Consider the following 22840-nt stretch of genomic DNA (forward strand, 5'->3'; position numbering starts at 1 on the left):
CGAAAGCACAACAAAATGCAAATAAATAGATACCGCTCCGGCAGGAAGGTAAACGGTGTTTCCGTGTGCTGCTTTGGTTCGCCAGAAGCGGCTTAGTCATGCTGGCCACACGACCTGGAAGCTGTCCGCCGGCTCCCTCGGCCAATAAAGCGAGATGAGCACCGCAACCCCAGAGTCGGCCACGACTGGACCTAACGGTCAGGGGTCCCTTTACCTTTACTACTACTACTACTACTACTACTACTAATATTCTAGTCCAACCACTGCAATTCAGGAATCACAGCTCAAGAATCCCTGACAGAATCCCTGATGATCCCAATCATTGCACTGTAGCGTTGGAAGGGTCCTCCGAAGTCATCTAGTCTAACCCCATGCGATCCAGGAATGGAAGCTAACTTAGATCTGGTCATTTAGATGGCTCTGCTCTGCATAGTAATGAAGCCGGAGGTAACCAGCAGAACCGGGAATGATTGTCAGGGACTTCCTTGCCCAGATTTTTTTTTTTTTTAAGCGGCAGCACAGTTGGGCTGGGGGGGGGGGGGAGAGCCAAATAAGTCGATCGTGCAGCTCAGCCTTCGTCAGCCAAGCGGACTACGGCTCCTATAGCTCCCAGTTGCCACCATCTGATGGGCACCGCTCTGGAGATTACGCACGCCGGGAGGAGCGCACAGGGCGGGGGTGGGTGGTGCGGAGAGCTTTACTCCCGGGAAGGCGTGCAGGGCTGGGCCGCCGTCCTCTGGCTCCTGACCAGCATAGAACCGGCTCGATGTTCCTTACAGTCCTTTGGGGGCTTCCACGCCCGTGGAAAAACCAACCAACCAAACGCATCTCGCCTTCTTCTCCTTTCTAAGCTGCAGCGCCTACAAAAAGGGTGTGCGTGTTCCACGTGATTAACGGCATCAACAACTCATCTGCATAATATGCAAATGAAGGAAGTGGATCAGAGCACTTTGGCATGGGGTCTTTCTTTAATCCTTCCTCCCCCCGCGTCTCCCTCCGTCTCCTCTTGCAAGGCGTCCGGAGGCCGGAGGGGCGCGTGGTGGCGCGGGCATGGACCTCTCGGGGTGCAGTCCAGAGGCGAGGGAGACAGCCGAGGGGGGGGGGTAAAAGGGTGCCTACCCTAGCCACGCCCCTTCCTGTGGAATTTTTCTAGGTCTGGGGAAGGAGGGAGGAGGAGGGGAGAGATGCGCAACATATAAGCTGCAGCCGCAGCGTTGGACCGCATCAGCAGCTCTCGGAGAGGGTGAAAGCGGCGTCGCACCGGATTCGAGTTGGTGAGTGAGTGCGCGCCGGAGCTTCGATCCCTTTACTCAGAAGCTCAGTCGGCAAAGCAGGAGACGCTTAATCTCCGGGTCGTGCGTTCGAGCCCCACTTTGATTCCTGCGTGGCAGGGGGTTGGACTAGATGACCCTTGGGTCCCTTCCAACTCGACTAGGGTTCTGTGTGCGTCCGAGAGAGAGGAGAACACATAGAATAGCTGTCAGACCCTTGTCCAGCTAGCTCAATGTTGTCTACACAGACTCTACACTGGCCGGCAGTAGCTGTCCAAGATTTCAGGCAGGAATCTGTCCCTCCCGTTTGGAGATGGCAGCGGGGACTGAACCCGGGGATTGAATCACTGAGCTACGGCCCTTGCATAAGTTCCGCCGGGAATCGTCTCCTGGGGATGGGCGCAAGGCAAGCGCGGTGACGCGTAGCTCCGTGCGCCCTGGGCGCAGCGCTGGGCGCTTTTGGAGAGACGCGTCGTAGCTCCAGTCCTGGCCTGCTGGTTGGCGCACTTCCTCCTTAAGGCGATACACACCCCCTGGATGCAACGGGGAGGGAGGGACGGAGGCTGCCCCCAGAAGCGCCCCGGAGAGTAGCAGCAGCGGCAGTCATCTGCCCGCCCCCCTCCCGCAGGGTGTGCTATATCCGCGGGATATCCGCGCCACCTTAGTTGGGCATCGCTTTGAGAGGGTCCCCCGCCGCCGCCCACGCGCCTCCAAATCTCCTGGAGGAGGGAGAGAGGGAAGAAGAATGTTGTGGGGCCCCCCATCAGGAAAGAGGGAGTCAGAAAGGGCACTTTGCACCTGCTCAGAAGCGGTCTTCCATTAGGCTACTGCGGATGTCAGGACCCCTCTGCAACTCAGAAGAACCCCTTTTGTTAAGGGCGGTTGGGTGGGATCGCCAATTGAAGCCTCCAGCTGCAGAGGCAGTCTACCTTTCAGCGTCAAGTGCTTGGAGGGGGTGGGCTCTTTCTTTCTCGTGAGGGATTCCCATTGGACAACAGTGAAGATGCAGGCTGATCAAATAGGGCTGCTTTGGTCTTCCTGTGCTTTGATACCCTGAGATGAAATTGAGAGCTGGGAGAGAGGCCTGTCTTTCTCTAAAAAGCCCACTAACAAACAGCAGCCAGCCCCAATGCCTCTTACGGGAAACCCAAAAGCAGGACCTGAGTGCGAGAGCAAAACTCTCCCCACTTGGTATTATTTGGAGGCCACAAACAGGTAGGAGGAGCCTGGCCATTGTGGCTAGTGGCGTTTTTCCCTGTTGCCATGGCGATAGGGTGATGGTGCTGAGGAGAAGGACACCCTTAGGTGGGGGCAGAGTTTCTAATGGCTTCTAGCCTGGAAGAATCTTTAAAGGTGGGGTGAGCTGCCATGGGGCATCAGGCTTCTGCTGGCTGATGTGATGCCCTAGTGCCCTGTTGCCAGACTCCGACTCCCATCATCCTCAGCAGCTAAGCTGGCTAATGATCAGCAAGGATAATGCTGGGTGTTGCAGTCTAGTAATACAGTGGTAAAGGTAAAGGGACCCCTGACCATTAGGTCTAGTCGTGGCCGACTCTGGGGTTGCGGCGCTCATCTCGCTTTATTGGCCGAGGGAACCGGTGTACAGCTTCCGGGTCATGTGGCCAGCATGACTAAGCCGCTTCTGGCGAACCAGAGCAGCGCACGGAAACGCCGTTTACCTTCCCACAGGAGCGGTACCTATTTATCTACTTGCACTTTGACGTGCTTTCGAACTGCTAGGTTGGCAGAGCAGGGACCGAGCAACGGGAGTTCACCCCATCGCGGGGATTCGAACCGCCGACCTTCTGATCGGCAAGCCCTTGGCTCTGAGGTTTAACCCACAGAGCCACCTGCATCCCCTTAATACAGTGGTACCTTGGGTTAAGTACTTAATTCGTTCTGGAGGTCCGTTCTTAACCTGAAACTGTTCTTAACCTGAAGCACCACTTTAGCTAATGGGGCCTCCCGCTGCCGGAGCACGATTTCTGTTCTCATCCTGAAGCAAAGTTCTTAACCCAAGGTACTATTTCTGGGTTAGCAGAGTCTGTAACCTGAAGCGTATGTAACCCGAGGTACCACTGTATCAGGTTCGATTTTCCCCAACACCCTCCAGTGATTTCCCATAGAAGGGGATGTGCGAAAGTTTTCTTTCTGACCTGTTGGGAGAGGGAGCTGTAGCCTTGTGGCAGAACACCTGCTTGGCATGCAGAAGGGCCCAGGCATCTCCAAACGAAAAACCCAGAGCCTGCTGGACCGGTGGTCTGACTTAGAAGAGGGCATCCTCTGTGGTTTAAAATCAGCTCCTTGCTTAGAACCATGAGGACTGGAATCTTAGGGCTCAATAGCGCCGGCATGTCCAGGCAGGGCCGCAAAAGACCCATTGCCTGAAACCCCGGAGAAGCTGCTGCAGATCAGTGCAGACAATACTGATCTTGATTGACTCTCTGTAAGACAGCATCCTATGTTCCTGTGCTAGAATGTTATGTGTTGCAAAAGGGACTGGGCTCCCTAGCTGGGGTGTGTTTATATACGTGTGAGAGAGAAAATGAGTGACTGTTCCCTGGTCACCTCCCCTCGAAAAGGGTTTTATAGCATTGGAAAAGGTTTACTAAAATGGCCGAGGGGATGGAGTGACAACTTACAAAGAAAAATGGCAACGTTTTGGACTTTTTAGGTCAGGAAGAGGTGGCATGATGGATATTTATAAAACTATGCATTGCATTAAAGGTAAAGGACCCCTGACAGTTAAGTCCAGTTGCAGACAACTGTGGTTGCGGCGCTCATCTCGCTTTACTGGCCGAGGGAGCCGATGTTTGTCCGCAGATAGTTTTTCCGGGTCATGTGGCCAGCATGACTAAGCCGCTTCTGGCGAAACCAGAGCAGTGCACGGAAATGCTGTTTACCTTCCCGCCAGAGTGGTACCTATTTATCTACATGCACTGGTGTGCTTTCAAACTGCTAGGTTGGCAGGGACTGAGCAACGGGAGCTCACCCCGTTGCGGGGATTTGAACTGCCGAGCTTCCGATTGGCAAGCCCTAGGCTCAGTGGTTTAGACCACAGCACCTCCTGCATCCCTTTTATGCATTGCATAGAGAAAGCAAATAGAAGAAAGCTGTCCTCCCTCTCTCATAATACTAGAACTCGTAGACTAAGCTGAGGGTTGGAAGAATCAGGAAAGTCCTTCTTCAGGCAGTGCATAGTTAAACTACGGAACTCCCTGCCACAGGAAGCAGTCATGGTCACCATGAGGATTTAAAAGAGGATTAGACAAGGAAGAGAGGTGACTCTACTTTGCCAAGTAGCAATGCTTATGAATACCAGTTCCTGGAAACCGCAGGAGGGGAGGAGGGTTGGTCTTGTGTTCGAATCCTGATGGCTGACTCCCCTTGGGGGCATCTGCTTGGCCCCTGTGGGAACAGGATTCTGGATCGGATGAGCCACTGTCCTGATCCACAAAGGCTCTTCTTATGTTCTTACATTCCAGGGATGGGCAGAAAAGAGGAACAGCTTAAGCCAGCCCTCTTTCCTAATCGGAAAACAAGCCAGCGCTGCTTGCAGGAGGACTTTGGATGTTGGGACAAGAAGTTCAGAACAGCCTGTCCCTCCCTTGCCGCCCACATTTCCTGAACCTGCCTCTTTCCCCGAATGGGATGCTCTGTGCAGTGTAACTCAGCTTCCCTTTAGATCTTCCATTCTGGGACAGACGTTTGCACTCTGCAACCTCCAGACGGAGCCACACCCCATGAAATGAGCTGGGGTTTTGGAAACGCGATAGGCGTATGGGAGAGGGTCACTGGGTCGGGAAGCGTTTGGCGAGGGTGCTGAATAGCCTTGGCTCCTTGCCATCTCTCTGCACTCCATGGCCTCTGTCCCAGCGCCATGTGACTTCACATGCGTCAGCTGAGAAGACTTTGGTCCTGGGAAAGAGTGTGTGTTGTTCTCTCTCAAGAGGAACATATCTCTCAAGCACACACACACCCCCAGTCCGATAAAGGGTTTGGGAGATGCTTTTGCCTTCTCGAGGACGGGGTCTAAGACCCTGGGCTGCATCCGACTCAGAGTAAACCCACTGTGATAAATGGAGCCAGCTAACAGCAAACTGAACCTTTCATGTCATTGACCCAGTCTGGTGCAATGCCCTGCCAACAGAGACCCAGCGGACGCCTTTTAAATGGATTTTCTATTCTGCCAGGATTATGCGGGCAATTAGGAATAAATCCAAACCGATGGATTTAAACAGGGCTATTTTTCTAGAAAAAAGAGGTTCCAGAACTCTCCGTGAATGCCTCCCTTGTTCTCTTAGAATGGCAAATTGGGTTCCTGTTAGCTCCAGCTGAAAAATAGCCTTTATTTATTTATTATTTTATTTGTTTGTTGAATTTATATACCGCCCTTCACCTGGAGGTCTCAGGGCAGTTCACAGAAAAGATCACACTATATAAAATCAAAATAAAAACAATAACCCAATAACACCCACCCCCCAAAAGAGCCACATTTTAGAAGGGTATCGCATGTCGATCAGGTCGACCAAAGGCCTGGTTAAAAAGGAACATCAAAACCGTTCCTTTTCAACGTTAAAAAGGAACAACAAGGAAGGAGATTATGACTAAACATCAGGAAAAACTTTCTGGCAGAAAGAGAGAGGAACCAACACTCACGGGAAGTTGTGGACTCTCCTAGAGGGTTTAGCTAGACCTACAAGCTCCCTTCCAATTCTACGATTAATAGAATAGAGTAGATTAGAACTGGACTAACAATTGACCTGCAACACCGAAGCCCAGCTTTTTTAGATTCCCCCTCCCTGGTTACAGCCGTGATTATTCTGGGTTGCCCTTTTTCTGAACTTCTCCAAATTGTGGGTGGTGAATCTCACTCATGGTTTAATAATATACACAAACCTTCCCTGCATATTTTATTCCCCCCTGCTTGGCTGAAGTTCGTCATCTGAAATCTAAGGCTGCATAGGTTTATAGCCACACACACACAAAAACCAATTCTGGGAACTGTAGTTTATTCCCTGCAGAGCAACAGTTGCCAGCACCCTCTGCAAAAAGGAACTTGGCACCTATCGTTTTTCCTTTGCAGAGTTACAATCTCCAGCACCTTTAACAAAAAGAATCATGCGGACTGTAGTTTACCCTTCACAGTTCCCAGCAGCCCGTACAAAAATATTATTTTTTGGAAGGTCTATTTTAAGTGTATGGTGTTCCCACTGCCTGAGAACCTGGCTAGTGACTCCCTGTAAATCTCTAAACATCCTTTCTCTCCTCTCCAGTTACAGAGTGCAAGGTCTTCTTGAAATCCAGCAAAGATGTGGATGCTGTCTCCCCCTTCTGGTGAGTCTCAAATATAGCTCAGTTTCCCACTCACTCTTCCTGGGCTGTTTCTTACTCGTGGATGGTTTTTGATGGGTGGAATAACCTTGCCCACCCCCACCCCCTGCTTGGGAACCAGAGAGGAAGGAAATTTCCCAATGTTATTTCAAAAAACGTAGTCTTGTGACTTGATTTGAATTGTTCTGGCAGCCCCTGTGCTGAGGAATGCTTCCCCATGGAGGCGCTTCTGACACCTTGGTTGCACTGCGTCTTATGTTGAAGACTGCACCTCTTTACCCTGGCCTCTGACACATGAAACACACGCACTGTATTAGAAGACAACCTGCAAACTGTGCTCAGCTGATTTCAGTGTTCGGATTGCATCTTGATAGTTCAGTTGGTTAGACTGCAGTGTTTCCCAACCTTGGGTCTCCAGCTGTTTTTGGACTACAATTCCCATCATCCCTGACCACTGGTCTTGCTAGCTAGGGATGATGGGAGTTGTAGTCCAAAAACAGAGCATGGTGCTGAGAACACCAAGGTTGCAGGCTCGATCCCTGTAAATGGATCCTGCATAGCAGGGGGTTGACCTAGATCAGAGCTCTCCAAACTTTCCATGTTGGTGACACACCTTTTAGACAGGCATCATTTTGCGACACAGTAATTCAGTTTTGCAGGGACGCGGGTGGCGCTGTGGGTTAAACCACAGAGCCTAGGGCTTGCCAATCGGAAGGTCGGCGGTTCGAATCCCCGCGACAGGGTGAGTTCCCGTTGCTCGTTCCCTGCTCCTGCCAACCTAGCAGTTTGAAAGCACATCAAAGTGCAAGTAGATAAATAGGTACCGCTCTGGCGGGAAGGTCAACGGTGTTTCTGTGCACTGCTCTGGTTCGCCAGAAGCGGCTTAGTCCTGCTGGCCACATGACTCAGAAAGCTGTCTGTGCACAAACGCCGGCTTCCTCGGCCAGTAAAGCGAGATGAGCGCTGCAACCCCATAGTTGCCTTTGACTGGACTTAACCGTCCAGGGGTCCTTTACCTTTTAACTAATGTGTCACAACACACAGTTTGGAAAACTCTGGGCTAGATGATACCAGAAGCTTTTCTTTTGGGAATTATAGGGACAGAACTACCTAAATTATATAGAAATTTATTTATGTATACTACTACAGCAGCAAGAATGCCCACTTGCCCCAAAGTGGAAAAAAGCAGAAGTCCCAGTAAAGGAAGAATGGATACAAAAACTTATGGAATATGCAGAAATGGCAAACTTACCAGAAGAATAAGAAATCAAGATAGCAGACTTTTTATAAAAGAATAGAAATGGTTTATTGAATATTTACAGATAAATTGTAAACAGATAAAAACATAAGCAGGATTATTGTAATGACCTGCAGTTTTATAAGAGTATTTATTTACAGTATATAATTAAATGAGCAAGTTAAATTTAGTTAAACTAAAGGCAGTCCTGTTTAGGGAAGTTTTTAATGTTTAATAGGTTATTGTATTTTAATATTCTGTTGGAAGCCACCCAGAGTGGCTGGGGAAACCCAGCCAGATGGGCGGGGTATAAATAAATAAATTATTATTATTATTATTATTATTATTATTATTATTATTATTATTATTATTATTTTATTACTACTACTACTACTACTTGGATATGCAGAAGGTATTAAAATATAAATTAAAGGAATTGCAGAAAGAGGGGGAAGGAAGTCAAATTTTGAAATGTTAAATTGATTGTAAAACTAATGAAATGTATAAATTTGAAAAGTATAAATAAAAAACTAAAAAAAAGAGAGAAAGCGAAATCTCCAGGATATTAGGTTGTATCCAATGCTAGCCCTACTCCGAGCAGACCCATTGAAGTTAACAGACACAGCTGACTTGGGCTCATTAAATATATCTATGACTCCCAGGCTGAGGATCCACCATATGTCCTTAAAAAATCAGCACCCTTTAGCTGCCAGTATCAACGGCTGGTGCCATCAGTTTGTTGCGGATACTGTTTACAGTCAATCCGTTCTGGGTGTCTCCCACATTCCCAAGAAGGCAGAAGGGTCAAGTGGTTGCAGATATCTGTGAAACATCCGTTCCTCTCTGGTTCCTCTCCCTTCCGCTCTGTCCTTGGAGGTTTTCCACGGAGCTCTCTGATCCCAGGCACAACCCGTTCTTCTGAGCTTCGACAAATCGGGACTGACTTAATTATGATTGTTTTCTACGACTCTTTCATTACTTCAACGGCCATCAGCCCCCTATGCATAGTATAAGTACAGAAACCTGCCTCAAATGGCACGAGTTGGGATCCAGTTGGCCGAGGAAAACTGGCTACGCTTATATATTTGTTGCTCAGAAAAATCCTAGAGCTCCTTCAGAATTCATGCCTGATGTGGTCCGGTTTGCCTGAGGTTGTGTGAATAATAATAATAATAGCATGTGGGTGAATTTTTGCTTTTTTCAGTTTGCTCCAGTGCAGTTATAAATAAGCAGAATGGTGAAGAATTTGGGGAAGGGGGCATTTGAACTGTGGTCCAAAACAGTTGGAGGACATTGGGGAAGACTGGACTGCAAGCTTTAAAGCGAGGCAGGATGCTGTGTCTGTTTGGGAGGTGGGAAAGCAACGGAATTTGGGGAGGGATCTTATGGTGAGGAAACAGGGATGGACACTAAGTGTTGCCAGACCTCCACGTCTGACCTGAAGCCTCGAGGGATGCCTAGCCTCCTCCAGACGGCAGGTGCAGGGCTTGAAATCTCCAGGTGGGTGAGAGAGGGTTTTATATTATATTAAGAAGTCTGTTTATGTAGCCTGCAAGCTTCAGTCCAGCAGGAGCTGGCTACAAATTATAGCATAGATATTTGGGCCGGTGTGTGTGTGTGTGTGTGTGTGTGTGTGTGTCTGTATCTGCCCATGTCCTCTCCCAATTAACCTCCGTCTCTCGGGCCTGCTCCTGTGACATCACTGCCCTCCCCTGTCCCAATTAACCTCCGTCTCCAGGGGATGCCCCTCTCCTGTGATATCACCAGGGGACGTCCCTAGGTCTCAGGTTTGGGCTCCGAAATCTCAGGGTTTGGGATGCTGCTGACAACCCTAATTGGGACCATGAACTACACAAAGGTCCTTCTGTTCACCTGGGCAATTCCAAAGGATTCCCCCGCTTGCCTTGGTTTCGTATCTCAAGATCGGTCTTCAGATCATCCCGTGGCTGAGTCCGACTCACATGTGGCATGATGCTGCCTTAGACAGAGTAAGAGCCTTGGCCCATCTAGGCTAGTATTTTCTACACACCGACTGGCAAGAAGCTCTCCAGCAGTTTCAGGCTGGAGATGCTGCTGGGGAACGGAAGCTGGGAGCTTCTGCATGCCAAGCAGATGCTCTACCGCTGAGCCAGGGCCTCGTCCCAAACAGGGAAAGGAAAGGGCTGTAGCCCAGTGCAGATCACCTGCTTGGAATGCAGAAGGTCTCCGGTGCAGTCCTCAGCAGCATCTGCAAGGAGGTCTGGGAATGTCCCCCTGCCTGCCTCAAAATGTGTGGACTCTTACGGAGCACTGCACAGTAGCACCCTCTACATAAAGCCCAGGTGTTGCTGGACTACAAATCCCATCTGCCTGGCCAGTTGCAGGGATGATGGGAGTTGTAGTGCACCAATGCCTGCTCAAGATCTTGAAGCTCTGCCAGTCGATATCTGGGAAAGCCAGCTGGTTGTAAATGCAACAGAGACCAGGCTAGCCCTTGCAAACTATTATGGGATGAGCATTATGAGAAGCGGGTATGTTGTAACACTGATGTCCTTCCCAGCACCCTCTCCTTTGGTATCTGCCATCTTCTGCATCTGCTGCCACCCATGAACTGCCTACAAGGACTGCCCCATATTTGCAGCCAAGTCCCAGCACGTCAAAGTGCAAGTAGATAAATAGGTACCGCTTCTGCGGGAAAGTAAACGGCGTTTCCGTGCGCTGCTCTATTTCGCCAGAAGCGGCTTAGTCATGCTGGCCACATGACCCAGAAGCTGTACGCCAGCTCCCTCAGCCAGTAAAGCGAGATGAGCGCCGCAACCCCAGAGTCGGCCACGACTGGACCTAATGGTCAGGGGTCCCTTTAGCTTTACCCAGAAGCAGCGAAGTCCCCCCCCCAAAGGCCCTCATTGGTCCACTTTCCATCCAAATTCAAGAGCAGCTTCCTGCTCCTTTTGCCAAAAATGTTCAGCCAGCATTAAATCTGTGGAGAGATGGGAGGAATCCAGAATTGCGGGTATGAAACAAACAGGGTTTATTAATTGCCTGTTGCATTGTTATCCAGTGAAAGTGGGGCTGGGGACATTGCAAATGGGAGTCACGGGTATGTCATCAAGCTGCCAACTCTTGAGTTTTATCTGCAGCTGATCAATCTCTGCGTGGAACTGACATCTCTTAACTGCAGAGGCACAAAGTCCTCTGGTTTCGGGTAAAATACCTGTGGCCTGCCTTGTTGTTTGGGGGCAAGGCACAGATATTTGGGGACACCGACTCTCTCCCAGTGATGGTGTGAAAACAGTCGCTGTTATCCATCCCTGGCTGGAGCAGTTGACTCAGTAATTCTCTCCAAGTTCACAATGCAAGTACTTGCAAGTTCCGAAGCGAAGAAAGTGTGCTTGAAAATGTTTTCAGCTGTGTGATGTAAATACAGTGGTACCTTGGTTCTCAAACTTAATCCGTTCCGGGAGTCCGTTCCAAAACCAAAGCGTTCCAAAACCAAGGCACGCTTTCCCATAGAAAGTAATAGAAAATGGATTAATCCGTTCCAGACTTTGAAAAGCAACCCCTAAAACAGCCATTTAACATGAATTTTACTATCCAACAAGACTATGGATCCATAAAATGAAAGCAATAATCAATATACTGTACTATAAAAGAAATAAGACAGTATTGTAGATGATAAAAAAAAAAATCTTACCTGCACTGATGATAGAAATTTTATCCATTTTCGCAGTCACTCACTCAGTCAATCAATCAATCAACCAATCATAGCTGAACTGGGTCCCATACAGTCACAAAAACAAATGAACTGAAAAAGCCTCAAAAACAAAAACGCAAAATAAACAGCAAAAACAAAAGCGTCAAACTTAATCTCTTTCGGAAGTCCGTTTGACTTCTGAAATGTTCGAAAACCAAGGCATGGCTTCTGTTTAGTGCAGGCGCCCCAGAAACAATAGTTGACAACCGCATTGGACGTTTGGCTTCCCAAAAACGTTCGGAAACCGGAACACTTACTTCTGGGTTTTCAGCATTTGGGAACCAAAGCATTTGAGAACCAAGACATTTGAGTACCAAGGCGTTTGGGAACCAAAGTACCACTGTATAGAAATCAGTCCCTTTGGTGGGAGCACCAATCTAGTTACTGCTGGAAAGTGCTCTCAAGTGAGGAAGGGTACGCTTGATCTAAAGTCCGTCACTAAAAAAAACACCCTTATTTTGGATGGCGGGCTCTATCAATCACTTGTTATTCAAGAGTCTGAACTGCTGGTTTTGGGAGAAAGGAAAGGGGAGTAAGAATGAAGTGGTTGTTAACTTAAGCACACACACAATTGCTGCCCCAACGATCGGTTCAGCTCTTGAATGAGCAAAATGCATTTCGGGGTTTTTTTGCATTGGGTAGAGTTCGGAGGGGGGCATCTTTTCAGGGGTTAGTCTAGATGCCCACTGGTTTCCCACCCAACTCTACCATTCCATGATTCCATCAGGTTCTTTTTGATCATGGCAGTTTGGTGGGTGCCCAGTGGTGGCAGAGGGATGGGCTCAAGCAGTTGTGTGTGTGCCTGTGTGTGTGTGTGTGCGTGCATGAACCCAGGTTTCACATTCCTGGGTGATTTTTAAAAAATATCTTTTTTTCGGGGTTGCTCTGATCTGCTGTTTTCTTTCAGATGAAGAATCTCGCGAACTTTCCGGGATTTGGAAACGCGACAAGGGCAGGGTGCAAAACATGCTAGTAGGACACGTCCCTTCTCACACTTTCTCAAGAGTAGACCTTTCCCCCTTGGGGTTATGATAAACTACAATCTATTGTTAGTGTTAGCGAGTAGGGCTGTTAGTTTGCTTTTTTTTTTTTTTAAATGAATTGTGAGCGGGGCTGGTCTTTATGTTTAAAATTGGGTGGGGGGAGAACGAAAAGAGAAGCATCACTAAGAACAAGATGCTTGTTTAAGAAACGGGATCATGACAGCGCTGGGAGGCAAAAGCTAACGGGAGGGGCTGAGCTATACCTTTGCATGTGGGCTGCTGTTCGCTTCCTTCTGTGCTGATACCTCACCTTCTGCAAAACCTAAAATGCCTCTTACTGTGTTTGGTATAAAGCCAGCTTGGTACCATTTTGGGGCGCGGGGATCCCACTTCCAGATTTTGCCTGCATGGTTTTGCAGTTCTGCAAAGCACCTTGCCACTGTGGGTTTTAAAGGCTTCCCTGGGTTGGGTTGGGAGGCAGTAGATGCACCCAGGAAGCAAGATTCACTGGCACAATGTTTGCTAACCAGGTGCTCGAATTCTGCTTACGCACTGTCCTGATCCAGCAGGCTCTTCTCATGCACTAATGGGAGCCAACACCAGGGGGTGCTGCTGGGATCATCAACCACCCTCCAAATGGCCACTGTTTTGGAGGCTGCCCAGTCGCAGGAGCCAAACACCCGTTGAGTTTTCCTCCTGCTGCCTTTTGGGGCTTATGGAAAATCTCCCTTTCAAACTGAGAACAAAGCGTTAACTTTAAAGTCCAGGTAGATCTTGATCTCTCTCTTACAATTTAGCAAATTGTAGGATAATAATAATAATAATAATAATAATAATAATAATAATAATAATATTTATAACCTGTCCATTCGGCTGGGTTTCCCCAGCCATTCTGGGCCACTCCCAACAGATTAAAAACGGAATAAAACATTAAACATTAAAAACATCCCTAAGCAGGGCCGCCTTCAGATGTCTTCTAAACGTCAGGTAGTTGTTTATTTCCTTGACATCTGATGGGAGGGCATTCCACAGGGTGGGCGCCACCACCGAGAAACATAGCTGTCAACTTTTGCCTTTTTTAAAGGGAAATTTCCTTATTCTGAATAGGATTCCTCGCAAGAAAAGGGAAAAGTTGACAGCCATGCCGAGAAGGCTTTCTGCCTGGTTCCCTGTAACTTCACTTCTCACAGGGAGAGAACCGCCAGAAGGCCCTCGCCGCTGGACCTCAGTGTCCGGGCAGAACGATGGGGGTGGAGAAGGTCCTTCAGGTATACTGGGCCGAGGCCATTTAGGGCTTGCTTTAAAGGTCAGCACCAAAACTTTGAATTATGCCTGGAAACGTACTGAGAGCCATTGTGGGTTTTTCAGGACCGGTGTTATGTGGTCTTGGTAGCCATTACCAGCCACCAGTCTAGCTGCTGCATTCTGGATTAATTGTAGTTTCCGGGTCACCTTCAAAGGTAGCCCCGCATAGTGCACTGCAGTAGTCTAAACGGGAAATAACCAGAGCATGCACCACTCTGGCCAGACAGTCTGCGGGCAGGTAGGGTCTCAGCCTGTGTACCAGATGGAGCTGGTAGACAGCTGCCATGGACACAGAATTGACCTTCACCTCCATGGACAGCTAAGAGTCCGAAATGACTCCCAGACTGCGCACCTGGGGCACAGTTACCCCATTCAGGACCAGAGAGTCCTCCACATCCACCCACCCCCTGTCCCCCTGAAACAGTACTTCTGTCTTGTCAGGATTTGACCTCGATCTGTTAGCCACCATCCATCCTCCAACTGCCTCCAGGCACTCACACAAGTAGGTCTAGCCCTCTCTTCCCAAAAAGCATAAATTCTGGGGTGGTGATCTGCCCGGTCACCCCTCCACTCTGCTCCCATTGGCCACTTCCCAACATTCCCCTTAAGGGATTGGCGGAGGGCAGATGGGATGGGATTTTAATGCACCCAATTTTAATGCCTGCCCCTCTTTGGGGATGTATGCTCAGCACATAGGGAACATCTCTGCCTGGATCCCCCCCTTTCTTGCTCACTCCTTCCTCTGCCGCCTTTTAGGTCTATTCCAACACACCAAGAAGCTGTTCCTGAGCGATCAGGCCGGACGGGCGCAGGCTCTGGAGTTCCTGCGCCGGAATGTCGCCAACTCCATCTCTATGGCCAACCTCGTGATGGGACTCTCGTCTGTCCTTTGCAGTCTGAATGGGTAAGCCAGACCCTGGGCATGTCTCCAACATTTCTCCAGTGAAACTAGGGGTGTCTATTCAACAACAGCAGCAGCAGCAGCAACAACAACAACAACAGCCCACTCATCTTACTAGGTTGCCCCAGCCACTCGGGGAGAAAAGAAAAAGCCTGCTCCTTTTCCCTTATGGGGTATCCAAGAGTCCATATAGAGTCCTTAAGTGGGTTCCCTATCGGTAGGAGAAAATAACAGAGGCCAGCCAGAGAATATTGAGACGCAAAGCAGCTAGTAAGCCTGATCTTTATTAACTGTTGCAACAGGGTCCTCACTCACCACATGCATGGTGTGCACGCCCTTATATAGACTTTTGAAATTGCCCACCCTGTACCCCAAGACCACCTCCCAAAACATACATACATCACAGAAGGAGGCAGTCTACAGAAAAAACCTGTCTGCCAGGATACCTGATAATGGTCACTGATTGCTTTACCTGGGCAGCCTGGCTATTCTTTTGTGATGGTAAATACCTGAATTCCTGAATCCAGGTCACAGGCTCACCCTATTCATACACAAATACACCCTTAACACAGGTAAGAAAAGACAATGGAGAGGCGAATTTCCCATTTCCTTCCTCCTTGCAGAGAAATGTTTGAGGTCAATTTGGGAGAGTCCAAATGGTTTGGGAGAGTCGAAAGTGGCTTCAGGATTGCTCTCCTGTACCATTTCAGACGCGTGGTTTATATACTTACGTATGTAAACTTATGAACATTTGATTTATATATTTGAGACCTTAAATTCTTATAACACTTCCAACATATAAAAAAAATATAAACAAGGGATTGAACATTTAAAAACTTCCCTATAGGGGGCTGGCTTCTAAAGGTTTTATAGTTAGTTATCTCCTTGGCTCGGGGGGGGGGGGGGGCGGGGGTGTCGCATAACTCCATACCCTCCAACATTTTCCTGATTTAAATAGGGAAAAGCGGGACATTCCAGAATCAAATCAGAAACCAGGATGGATTTGCCAATCCGGGACTGTCCCTTGGAAAATAGGGACATTTGGAGGGTCTGCCTTCGTCCACACAGGGTCATGTGTCACTGCGCAGGAGGTGGGGCCAGGGTCGAAGACACTTTGATAGGCCCTGATCCCCTCCTCATGTGCTTGACCGCTCCTTGCTTCGCTTGGCGGCTTTGGGAACATTGAGACCGCTCAGCAGGGCAGCCATGGCAATGTGTAATAGGACTCTCCCGTCTCTCCCCCCACCAGGCAATATAATTATGCATGCTGGCTGGTCCTGATCGGATTTTTGCTTGACCTTGCGGACGGCGCCGTTGCCAGGCAGCTGAATGCTTGTTCCGCGCTGGGTAAGTACCTCCTTGCGAAAGCCTCCACGCTCCGGCCTTGGACCTGCGTTGCTTAGCGAGCTCACGAGCGCTCATCCGGAAGATCTCATCAGATCAGATAGTTAGGCAGGATGGCATTTGCTCGCACAAGATGTACCAAAAAGGGGATTAGAGAAAATATTTTCCAAGGAGGAAAAAGCTAGCGATGGCTGCTCTCCGCCAGCGATGAATCAGACAGGCACTGTCCCTGTTAGGTTTTGGGTGCCAGGAAAGCTTTTGCACCGTGAATGCTGTTCTAATGTCTCCACTGGGACTGTTACAGGTGCACACATCACGCGTTCTGTAAGATATCCATTTTCTAATTTACTTTGGAACTCTCTGCCTCTTGACGTTAGACAGGCTTAAAACATTTCTCTTTAGCCAAGCCTACCCAGACATTAGGGGCGCGGGTGGCACTGTGGATTAAACCACAGAGCCTAGGACTTGCCGATCAGAAGGTTGGCGGTTCGAATCCCTGCGACGGGATGAGCTCCCGTTGCTCAGTCCCTGCTTCTGCCAATCTAGCAGTTCAAAAGCATGTCAAAGTGCAAGTAGATAAATAGGTACCGCTCCGGCATGAAGGTAAACAGTGTTTCCGTGCGCTGCTCTAGTTCGCCACAAGCGGCTTAGTCATGTGGCCACATGACCCGGAAGCTGTACGCCGGCTCCCTCAGCCAATAGATGAGCACCGCAACCCCAGAGTCGGTCACGACTGGACCTAATGGTCAGGGGTCCCTTTACCTTTACCTTTTACCCAGACATTTAGAAAGCTGGGATGTCTTTGAATCTGGCTTTTAGCTTATCAGTTATTGCAATTATTTTTTGAACCTTTCATACTGTTGGGTTTTTTTTATATACTGATTATGTCATCGTTTTATTCTTCTTGCAAAGTGCTTTGAGATTATGCTGTGTTTGTACAATCAAGTGGTATGTAACTTTTATGAAATAAGTACTTTTCTGATGTTTCGAGCTATGTTTTAAATCTTGTATATTGTATGTTTTAGGGTTTTAGGATTATTATTATTTACTGTAAGCTGCTTTGAGTCACAGAATGGAAAACACAAATTCCTTAAAGAAATAAATACGCTGCCCTCTGTCGAAGGCAGTATGCTAGGAATCACAAGTGGGGAGACAGCCATTGCTTTCAGGCCTGCTCAGTTTCCCCTTCCGATACTGTGCTCTTTATTTTGGGCTGGTGTCTTTATGCATTTTCTAGAAACATAACTGTATTTTTTAATTATTCTGGTACCCCTTCCCAGGCACTTTTTTGGGAAGGGGGCGGCGGGGCCACCAATATTTATTTATTGTTATTCATTACATTTATATCCCAGCTTCTCCTCCAATGAACCCAAGATGAAGCATACAGCTCTCCCCATTTTATCCTCCCAATAACCTTGTGAGGAACTGGCCTCTCAGCGACCTTTATGGCTGCACGGGGGATTTGAACCCTGGTCCACCCAGGTCCTAATCCAGCAGCCTAACCACCATGTCACACCAGCTCTCGTTATGTACTGAAGTTCTCACCCTGGGCCAGCAGGGGGATACTGTAGATAGTTTTCACTCAGGTCCGCATATGCAAATAAAGTATTGAAAGTGACGTTCAGTGATTGGATAGTTACAGAAAGTTGTTACTGATGCTTTGTAGTTGAGCTCTAGATAAGCAGGCTGGCTGAACCCTTCAGTTCAGTTCAGTTCTGGCCTGTGTATAAACAAGAGCTGTTTGAAGAATCGCTGTGTCGCCCGATATGTTCACCCACGACTTAACACTCATAATAAATTCAACCTTCAAGTTCAATGCCTTCCAGGGGGCCATACTGGAGAAACGACACTATGTATTTTGGCCTCTACGGGGTGCTCATCTTGTCTCCTGCCCAGGGCTAACTGGCACCTGTCTTTGACATTCTGTAGGTGCCAAGCTGGACGATTTTGCTGATTTCACTTCATTTGGGCTGGCCACCGCCCTTCTCCTGCAAGCCCATGGGATCCTCGACGGGCTTCTGGTGATCGTGTATGTCTTGGCTGTGTTCACGCGTCTGTGTTTCTTCTCCAGCGGTGAGTCCACAGCCTTGGCGATAAAATGTCCCCATTGAGTTTGGCTGCAGGGGCCTTAATGACAGCTGGGTGCAGACAGCAAATCGGTGTCTGGACCACGTTTCTTCCAGAGGACCACAACTGTTATCCCTCCTTTCCTTTTTTATTTTTATTTTGACAAAGTAATAACCATAAATAAATGAGGATAAAAATGTGCACCCCACCACCAAGACCATTCCATTGTAACTATCCAACCTCCGAAAATTTCAACACTTCTTGCGATGGTTTGACCCCTTTGTTTTAACAGTACAAATTCTACAAAGACCTTCCATAGCTCCTCAAAACCATTTTTCCTGCATATTGGTATTGTAACTGTCAGGGGCTCAGGAGCAGAGGCACAGCGGAGAGAGGAAATGGAGAGCGAAGGGGAAGAATCTGAGGGCAGCGTAGGGGAGTATGACAGTGGCCCGAGAGATTCCATGAGCTTCTCCAGCGAATCAGAAGATTCCCAGAGGGGGGCGCCGAGGGCCAGGGCAAGGGGGGTCCCAGGGGGGACGCACCAGAAGCAAGGGGCCAGCGGGGACTCCCAAAGCAGCAGCGGGAGATCAGGACCAGCTCCCCCACCAGAGCGTAGTGGGGGGGAAGAGTCCCATGTATCAGGGCCAGCGTCTCCTCCAGCAGGGAGAGAAGATGAGTCAGGGCTGACCACGCCTCTATCGGAGAGTGAGGGAACGGAGGGGAAGTCAGGTCCAGCTAGCCTCTCCGAAGGGGGAAGCAGTGACAGGAGCAGTATAACGGTCAGGAGAAAGGTTGCCGGCTGGGCGCGCGCGCCAAGTTCGAATGTACAGGCGCGCGGGACAGCAGAAAACCCGGATTGGGAACCAGGTCCTAAAGCCCGCCGGAGGCAGGGGGAAGACTCAGGGGACTCAGCGTCAGAAGAGTCTAGGAAGGGCAAGACCCCAGCGGACAGGCGGACCCAGAGGAGGAAAGAGCAAAGGAAGAGGTGGAGCAAGGCTAGAGTCTTAAACTGGTGTCTGGGGGGAGGAGATTCAGACGGAGCTTCAGCGGTCTAGAGTTTGAGACGTAGAGCTGCGTGCCGCGGCTTTGAAATCGAAACTGAACTTCAATAAAGACTTTTGCATATAACAACGAACTGGCGTTGGTCCTTTGTGAGCTGGGACCTCGGGCAGCTCTGACAGTAACCAATCTGTGAGATGATGTCTTATATGCCCAAACTTTCTGAATTTTAATTGATTTTTGTCCTCTGCACATTAGTTTTGCATGTTTCTGCTTCTGCGCATCCACAGGAACAGTTCGCTCCGAGTCCACTCACCACCTCCCTTTCCTCTCGTCTCCCTAGGGATGCCGTTCATGTATCGGGGGCTGCCCTGCCCGTACGGAGCATCTGTCCTGGCCGCCACCTACCTCCTGACAGGAGGCAACCTGCTGGTGATGCGTATCATCGCCATGGTGATGATCCTCTTCATGGTGGACCAGGGCTTCTACCCTCACGACAAGGTGCTGGAGTCTCAGCCCTGGAAGAAGGCTGTCTTCGCAGGAGGTGAGTGCAGAGCAGCGTGCCCCTTCAGCTCAAATAAGGAGGATACCCTCATGCTGTAATCTCTCTCTCTAGATATCCATCTGTCTAAAGATAATAAACCTTTCTAAGATGGGTTCGTGCAAAAACGTTGCCATTATGTCACAGCAAAATGTTATCTTAGCTGTGTGGTTCCTGCATTGCAGGGGTTTGGGCTGGATGACTCTACAATTCTGCGATTCCATGATTCAGTTCAGTCTGAAAATTATGCAGAACCTGCAATCCTTATACAGTCAAACCTCGGTTGTCGAATGACATCCGTTCTGGAAGCCCATTCGGCTTCCGAAATGTTCGACAACCGAGGCGTGGCTTCCGATTGGTTGCAAGAGCTTCCCGCACTGAAACGGAAGCTGCGTCAGATGTTCGGCTTCCAAAAAACGTTCAAAAACCAAACTTCTGGGTTTTTGAGGCGAAACGTTCCAAAACGGAGCCGTTCAGGAACCGAAGTTTGACTGTAGAAATGATTTTTCTAGATAAATTTGCATGCTGGTAGCCTGGAAAGCCTTTGTCCAACCATCGTGGACAAATTGGCGTTTCTTTGGTTATTTTAAATCATGTATGGCTTCAATCTACATGCCTATTGTTGAAAGTCCTGGTGGGGAACCATTGGCAGCAAATAGTCTTAAAAAACTGTATCAGAATAAATGAAATTTAAAAACCAAACATGCATTTTTTGTTTTTGTGGAAACAGAATTTCACGCTGAAAATCTTTCGTTGCTTGGGGTTGGTCTGGATGAGCCCTGGAAGTCCCTTCCAACTTTACAATTCTGAAATCTCTCTCTCTCTCTCTCTCTGGCATTGCAGGGATCTTGATGGTGATGTTCTCTGCCACCTACTTCGCCTCGCTCTACTACCTGCTTTGGTCCTCGTCGTATATCTTCTTCCCAACTGCTCTGTGGAGCCACAGAGTCTAACCTTGCTTGCATGGTGTCATGCGTGGACAGACAGCAGCTTTCCACCTCGCTGTGGGGCAATTGCCCGGTGGGGCCACCCCCTCCAGGACCCTAAAGACCAGCCTACCCAGCGTTAATATCCACGCATCGCTTAAAACCTTCCTAGAAACGTTTCCACTGTCCTGACTAGGAACAGAACAACTGCGAGGTCTCTGCCGTGGGGGTGGGATTTCTGCCCTGCGAAGGCTGGGTGTCTGGGGAACACAATGGGTGATCTGGCTAACACTCCCAACCCCACTTTTGGTGTACATACAAATATACAGATTCTTTACATATGTATATAGAAAGAGAAAAAGATTTACAATGAGTTCAGCTTTTTTAGATTTCTATTTTTTTAGTCCACAATTTTACTCGCTGGTGCTTTTTAAAGAACTTGGCCTCCAAATCTCGTCACCAGCTAATTTTTTTAACTAATCCAAGGATAGGTCCCTGCAACCTCGCCAGAAAGTCTTCTTTAAAGAGAGCATCTGGATTTTCAACGTACAAACTAGCTGGATTTGAAACCTTAAAAGTTGGGAGGGCTGATGAAACACAGCAGGATCACCGCTTGTGGCGTGAAAACTGGCCCATGGGGGAAGGGGTGGTGATTACCTCCTGAAAGGCTTGGTGGTCAAAAAAATTTTGAACCCATCAAATTACCTGTATAGATCCTAGATTTGCCGTTCTCAGATTGGGTGCATCAAATACTTCTGCCGGGGAGCACCGTTTTATTGATCATATTACTGAAATATTTGGAAAACCTATTTCCTGCCCCCATCCCTCAGGAGATAATAATGGAAAGGGAGATGATTTGTGTTACTGGAAATGTACATTTAAAATGAGTTGTTTTGGCATTTTTTAAAAAAATAAACTGTGGGAAACACTGTTTTTGCTATCTGGTGTTGTGTGAAAAGGGGTTTCTTTTTTTGGGGGGAGGTACAGCTGCAAGAGGAATGGAAGGTTTGCGAAGGGGAGAGATCTCCATATGGAGTAGTCTCCCAGAGAAGAGGCACCAGCTGTGTCAAGTGGAAAAAATGAAACCAGCTCATTTCTGGAACCAATGATGATGATGATAATTATTCTGGGTGTCTCCCAAAAGAATATTAAAAAGATGATAAAAGATCAAACATTAAAAACTTTCCTAAACAGGGCTGCTTTCAGATGTCTTCTAAAAGCCAGATAGTTATTTCCTTGACATCTGATGGGAGAGTGTTCTACAAGGTGGGTGCCACTACCGAGAAGGCCCTCGGTACCAAGAGATCTCGTATGGATTTAACAATCTGTCTCTGGAGCTGGTCTGAATAGACAGATTAAAAAGGGAAAGCCAGAATGCGTGCGACAATTCGTAACGGCAGCATTCAGATCATGGATAATTTGAGTGGTACAAAGGATGTTCAAAAAAGAATGAAGGGATTGGTCAGCAGGCCTGGATGGGGTGTAGGAAGAACTAAAGGAGCAGGATGGCTGGAAGATTTCTAGCTATGCACCGTATTTTTTGCTCCATAAGACGCACCTAGTTTTTAGAGGAGGAAAACAAGAAAAAAAGTATTCTGAACGAAACAGTGGATGTATGATTTTTGTGGTTCATGCTGTGGCCACAGACATGATATGCGATTTGACAGTGAATTTGGGGTGACCCAATGTAAAAATCCTGAGGGTCCATGGGCTTTTACCTCCCCCTTCTCAGGCAGCCTCCTTTATTGCTAGCATCCCTTATCTCGCTCCTGATTGCTTGCTGATCAGCGGCTTTGTTTCAACACTCACTTCCCTCTTTCAAAAGAAAAGAAAAGAAAAAAGCACAATCTGCTTTCCCCCCCTGGGTGATTAGGCTCCAGGGACCACGCATTCGCTCCATAAGACGCACAGACATTTCCCCTTTTTAGGAAGAAAAAAGTGTGTCTTATGGAGCGAAAGATACGGTAATCCTGGAGCGAGCAGGGATAAGAATGACATAATGCCCCACTTTGCCTATTGGAAGTTCCACCTGCTCTGGATTCTTCCTAATGAAGAGTCCTGCTTGCGGACTTCCTGCAAGCATCTCGGTGGTGACTTCAAGAATGGGGTGCTGGGCCAGAAGAGCAACTGGCCTGATCCAGCAGGACTCTCCTTGTGTCATACTGTAAGGCTGTGGTTATTGGCAATGGAAGGCTG

General features: G+C 48.4%; 1 protein-coding gene across 6 annotated transcripts; it reads left to right on the plus strand.

The window, feature by feature from the left end:
• The first annotated feature begins 520 nt into the window (after window positions 1-520).
• TMEM269 (transmembrane protein 269) lies at window positions 521-21573 on the plus strand. Of its 6 annotated transcripts, none has more exons than XM_083750336.1 (9): window positions 1024-1274; window positions 6548-6608; window positions 12483-12547; window positions 13125-13325; window positions 14620-14767; window positions 16014-16111; window positions 18038-18181; window positions 19521-19721; window positions 20562-21573. In XM_083750336.1, exons 5-9 carry the CDS (start codon window positions 14718-14720, stop codon window positions 20669-20671), a joined length of 603 nt encoding a protein of 200 aa, XP_083606462.1. In that variant the 5' UTR covers window positions 1024-1274; window positions 6548-6608; window positions 12483-12547; window positions 13125-13325; window positions 14620-14717; the 3' UTR covers window positions 20672-21573. The 6 variants fall into 6 exon arrangements, with proteins under 6 accessions (XP_083606459.1, XP_083606460.1, XP_083606458.1 ...); XM_083750335.1 differs by having other exon boundaries at window positions 13128-13325; XM_083750334.1 differs by lacking the exon at window positions 13125-13325 and having other exon boundaries at window positions 698-1274.
• Window positions 21574-22840: the final 1267 nt, after the last annotated feature.

The sequence above is a fragment of the Podarcis gaigeae genome, assembly GCF_964106915.1.
Source record: "Podarcis gaigeae genome assembly, chromosome: 8".
Taxonomy (NCBI): Eukaryota; Metazoa; Chordata; class Lepidosauria; order Squamata; family Lacertidae; genus Podarcis; species Podarcis gaigeae.